Genomic DNA, 5,900 nt, shown 5'->3' on the forward strand with positions numbered 1-5,900 from the left:
ATTTTGTTTGTACTATGCTTGTCTTTTAGTGTTTGTCTGTTAGTATCTTTAAAAAATTAAAAATTGAGATTATTTTCAACTTTGAAATTCATTGTTAGTTGAGTGTTTGATTGTAATGATTTGTAGATTATTGAATATTTAATGAGATGATAAGTTCAAATTATATTTTATTTGTAGAGATTATGAAAAAATCAACTACAATATTTAATTTTTTCAAAAGAAAAGGTTCAAATGATTTGGAAGATTTAAAAAAAAATAAATCAAGTTCTCTTTTTAATAATTGTGTATTTATAATTGTTTTTTTGGTTTATACTTCTGTCCCCTAATTCCAAGTCTTTGCTTCATCCTTATTGGTGAGTGGTGCCTTAGTGTCACCAAGCCAGCGTGTCTAATTATTGAGGCTTCTAGTTTTTCTTCTAAAATTATAAAAGACTAAGCAATTGTCAATTGTCACACACAACTGACAACACAAGGTGGAGGAGATGGAGAAGAAGGAGAGGCATTTTGTGCTGGTTCATGGAGCCTGTCATGGAGCATGGAGTTGGTACAAAGTGGCAACCCTACTGAAATCGGCTGGTCATAAAGTAACAGCCTTGGACTTAGCTGCGAGCGGGATTCACCCAAAGCAAGCACATGAGCTCAGATCACTATCAGATTACCTTGAACCTTTGATGGAATTCATGGCAGCTCTTCCAGCAGATGAAAGAGTTATCCTTGTGGGCCACAGCTTTGGTGGAGCCTGTATCTCTGTTGCCATTGAAAAGTTCCCTGAGAAAGTTTCTGTTGCAGTATATGCTACAGCCCATATGTTTGGTCCTGACCTCAATTTCTATGCAGTATATGATGAGGTACGTACTACTCTCTATCTAAGTTACTGCTATTAGATATTGTAAGACAATCTAGCTTGACAATCTTGGATAATAGATGGGTATGGCAATGCCATGAAAATAATGGACTCGAAAAATTCTGTACAGCCTTTCGTTTCTTCTTAACTTAACTAATCAAATCTTTTCTCTACATTTGAAACCTTCACCCCAAAAAAATAATAGGACATGTTTGTACATAATCAGATCATTTTATAAAAATCACATTAAAATTTGTAAGGCATAGATTTTATAAATAAAGCCCTTGATAAGTAAGGTTGAGATTACATGGAAAAAAAATGACCGGTTCTTATCACCGCATGAGTTTCTAGTGCCAGAGCAAAGCCACTGCTCTGGTGTTGCAAGGTGAGGGATTAAGTTGAGTTTCTAGGAAAGTTTTGATTCTACTCTCATGAGTAATATATATAGAAAGTTAAAGTCAGTTTTTTTTTTTTTTTTAATAAAACATTTTCTAAACCGAAGCACTTAGGCCGTTAATTTTTTCGTTAAAACTTTTAGTGCTTTATTATTAGTTGAAAGGCCACTATGACACTTCGACTATCACTTTTCATAAGAGTTGCCTGAAAAGTCCAGTAACACAATTTTTTATTTTTTATTTTTTAATTTCTTATCACAAATGTGACATAATGGTTTGTGATTGGTGAAGAAAAAAAATAGTTGATTCATATATAAGTAATAATTAATCACCTATAATTTGTTACATCAAAATTATGCCAAAAAATTATGAAATAATTTATGATTTTAAAACTACTCAGTTACCTAAGAAAATGCAATGGACACTTGGACAGACATTGGCTTTGAGATTTTATGCAGGCCTCAGCCTCACACGTGACTCGCTCTTATCTCTTCCATTGAACAATCGTCCTTTTTTTTTTTTTTTTTTTTTGAGAATCGAACAATCGTTCCTTTATTGTCTCATTCATCAATGTCACGACATTTTTTTTTTTCCAAATTTAGACAAGTACTTGATTTTGTGCTTTGACATCCCAAGAATTGATGGATTAACATCACTTGAATTGATTACAAAAAGGACGTACACTCGTGAATATACGCAATACAATTAAAAATAATTAATATTTTTTTTGAGAAGAATAATTAATATATATATATATATATATATGATAAGATGCGTTTAAATTACATCTAGGATAACTTTATAAAATTTACATTTTTTTAAACCATTGATTACTATTAAATTTAATGGTAGATAAAAAGTAGTGGTCATGTTATCAACTCCCACCAACCAACTTATTAAATGTTTTGTCCCCTTATAAAAAATTCATAAACTTTCCTTTCTTTACTATAATTCTCACCACATTTTCGTATAATTGATTTTGACCCTTTTTGCCAACATAAACATATATCTCCCCACTATAAAATCCCGCCACTGAGTCTACAGAAAAAAAAAAAAAAAAAAAAAAAAAAATCCCAAACCCAGGAGAGAGCTTAGGATTTGGGATTCACCAAACAATTTAATTGTTAAATAAAAAAAAAAAAAATCCTGCTACTGTCCTTAGTTTTTTAAGAATTTAGATTCTACATGGAGCTCGCCAAGCAATTCAAAGATACAAATCTAGGAGAGAGCTTGGGATTTTGGAAGAGTGCTATGCCAGCATATATGTTTTCGACTATTTTTTGGTGTTTGCCAATTGCTATGGAGATCAGGTGATATGGGTGATATACGATTCTTTTGTGCAGAATGAATTATAGGAAAATGAGGATATTGTGGTGTGAAAAATTAGAGTAAAGATAAACTTCAATGTTCAACCATAATAAGTTTTCTATAAGGGTACAAAACATTTATGGACATAGTTGGAGATAATTAATGTTATTAGATCACTTATTTGTAGAAGGTTGATGACATGGCCATTAGAGTGTTTCTACCGTTAGATTTACTACAAATCAATGATTTATAAAAGTAGTAACTCTTACAAAGTTACATCAGGTGTAATTTGAACCCATCTCATATATGATATACGAGTTCAAATTATACCCAGTGTAAGAGTTACACAATTTTTTAAGTCACAATATATACATAAATTTTTTGGATATACACAAGAGTTTACTCTTTTTTTTTTTTTTTTTTTTTTTTTTGTTTATTGAGTTTTTTATGGCTTATTTAAATTAGACTCTTCGTCTTTTACACAACATTAAATCACCTAGAACAATTTAAAAAAAAAATGATAGGACATGTGGTGCAAAATTAGACAACAATTGGAATCTAATTTAAAATCTAATTAAATTTTCTCTTAATTTTGACTTTAAATATATACTAATGTGTAATCCCGTGAATATGCACAGTACAATTAGAAACAATCACAATTATACTTTTTTTTAAGAAGAGATTCAAATTATACATAGTATTAGCTTATACTTTTTTTAAACTATACATTTCTAAAATATATAATGGTTTCTCATTATATATATAATATTTAGAATTTAATTAGATTTAGATTTTTCGTTTTTTTTACCTAATAATTCACTTGTCACAAAAAAAAAAAAAAATGGACACATGGCAAAAAATTGAACTCCAATTGAAATTCAATTTAGAATTTAATTGGATTTGGACTCTTCGATTTTTACATTCAATAATTCACTTGGCACAAAATTAAAAATTAAATGGAATATGTGGCTCAAAAATTGAGAATCCAATTAAAATCTAATTGAATTTTCCCTGAACTTATATATATATATATATATATATATATATATATATATACTTGAGAGAGAGAAGAATGTATTATTATTATTATTATTATTATTTATAAAGGATTAGAAGTCTTAATATATTAATTTGAAGTATATATATATATATATATATATATTTTTTTTTTTTTGATAGGAAGATTGAAACTTTTATTAAGTAAAGGATAAGTACATAGCATCTTGGAGTACTAGAGATTCAATTATTGGTGGACTTTCCTCCAACTAAGTTACAAAACCATCTCTTCCGTTCATCTCTTCCGCTCCTTCTATCTAAACTTAGGATAAAATGAAAATCTCTTTTATTGCACACTCACAATATGCCACCTCAACATTAAAAAAGTTGTGATTTTTTTTTCTCTTATTAAAGAAGAGTCTTTTTTTTTTTTTAGAGAGAGAGAGAGAGAGTTTCAACCTATAGCTTCAACTCTTGATGATAATTCTTTATCATCAGCCCAAGACATTAATAATTTTTTGGTATAGGCGGGGATTAAACCTCATATCTGTTATTCAACCATTAAAGACTTTACTAGTTGAACTATCTGAAACTCTAGATCTCTTATCAATGAGTGCCCTTAAGAACACACGGTTTTTTTTTTTTTTTTTTAATGCTCAATTATGAGTTATTATAATGCACATTTTTGGAAAAAAAAGAAAAAAGAAAAAAGAAAAAAAATGCACTTGTCAATAATGTATATTTGGCTTGCATAATGCTCTTTTTTTTTTTTTTTTTTTTTTTAATGTTAATAACTTGCATATGTAAATTCATTGTGATATATATATAAATGTGATCACAAATATTGCATATATGCAACAGAGTTTCAAATGTTGGATCATTCCTTACACCACCCATAAAAAAATATACAATAATTTTAAGGCCAATCTGCCTCTCTCAAGTTTAGGACAATCAAAGGGGCTCCAAATCTCTTATTGAGTCAGTGATCATTGCTCATTCCCATACTAGTTCCCAAATGTGCATAATGATATCTTTGGTTATATGTAGATCTTTCGGAAGTCGGATTTGCCCATGGACTCACAATTCACATTCGATCAAGGGCCCAACAACCCACCAACCACAATGCTATTTGGGTCCAATTTGATGGCATCCAAGTTATACCAGCTCTCCCCACCTGAGGTAAGAATTTAGAGTTGAGACTTTCCTTTAACCTCATAGTTATTCAACATTGTCACATGTTAATTAGGAAGAAAACATTATAATAAATTAAAAAAAATCAGAAAAGTTAGTTGGGCATGCAACCATCAATTTAACAGCTTGTACAAGTTTCAATTTCTTAATAAATTAGCTAATATCTTGGATGCAAGGACTTGAACGTGAACATAGGTACGATGCGATGACACGAGCAATTTTTAAAAAATTATAACATGATACAGCAGATAGAACATTGTTATAACATATGTATGACATAGATACAACATGGATATGACACCCCAAATGAAATGTCCATCTATCTTAGGCTAATATATATATATTGGATTTATTTAACAATGATCAATGATGAACTGAACTAGGATTTGGCGCTTGCTATGTCATTGGTGAGACCTTCTCGTCTTTATGGTCATGATGCATTGTGGTTAAAAGAACCAGAACTAACCAAGGAAAAATATGGGTCTGTTCGTAAAGTTTATATTGTGTGTGACCAAGACAATGCTATAAAGGAGGATTTACAAAGGTGGATGACTGAGAAAAATCCAACAGATGAAGTGAAGGTGATAACTGGTTCTGATCACATGGTTATGTTTTCTAAACCAAAGGAGCTGTGCTTATGTCTCGAAGAGATTGTGAAGAAATATTCTTAAATTTCTTATTTATGCCATTTTCGTGTTGGACTTCCTAATATATTTTTCACGATGCATCTGATATAATGTATGGGTAAAATCCATTATACTGTGTATAATAAGCATCATCCATAATATATTTTTCTAAAAAAAAAACATAATGTCAGTAAAATTATTACAAATGCGCAATAACATATAATCAACTCTTGTTATTCCTTTCGAGGTATTGAATGTGATTTACGTGCATCATGTGTATGTGTGCACAATGCAATGTTGTATGTGTCTCAAAAATACTGGTAATTATGTGCCCAAATAAAACTATTTTTGTGGTTCTATACAACAAAAGCAAGTAAAAAAATGCTCAATTTCAATTCATAATATTTGTTGCAAAATGTGGCATTCCTTCCACAATGAACATTGATAAAACCATCTATTTTGTTTAGTCCTAGCCATGTTTAAACATGTGGCCACCTCCATATGCACATAATCCCCAACCAATCAAACATACTTATCTGA

The 5,900-nt window shown here is 30.1% G+C and overlaps 1 protein-coding gene across 1 annotated transcript; it reads left to right on the forward strand.

Moving 5' to 3' along the window:
* Positions 1-399: 399 nt before the first annotated feature.
* On the forward strand, positions 400-5,599 carry LOC126732667 (methyl jasmonate esterase 1-like). Its single transcript, XM_050435639.1, has 3 exons — positions 400-848; positions 4,591-4,722; positions 5,118-5,599. The coding sequence occupies exons 1-3, from the start codon at positions 483-485 to the stop codon at positions 5,403-5,405; spliced, it is 786 nt and encodes a 261-aa protein (XP_050291596.1). The 5' UTR covers positions 400-482; the 3' UTR covers positions 5,406-5,599.
* Positions 5,600-5,900: the final 301 nt, after the last annotated feature.

The sequence above is a fragment of the Quercus robur genome, chromosome 6, assembly GCF_932294415.1.
Source record: "Quercus robur chromosome 6, dhQueRobu3.1, whole genome shotgun sequence".
Taxonomy (NCBI): domain Eukaryota; kingdom Viridiplantae; phylum Streptophyta; class Magnoliopsida; order Fagales; family Fagaceae; genus Quercus; species Quercus robur.

Coding starts and splice junctions, on each gene's coding strand:
- LOC126732667 (XM_050435639.1), top strand. CDS start 483: ATGGAGAAGAAGGAGAGGCATTTTGTGCTGGTTCATGGAGCCTGTCAT. Junction 849..4,590: donor TCTATGCAGTATATGATGAG/GTACGTACTACT, acceptor GGTTATATGTAG/ATCTTTCGGAAGTCGGATTT. Junction 4,723..5,117: donor ACCAGCTCTCCCCACCTGAG/GTAAGAATTTAG, acceptor GAACTGAACTAG/GATTTGGCGCTTGCTATGTC.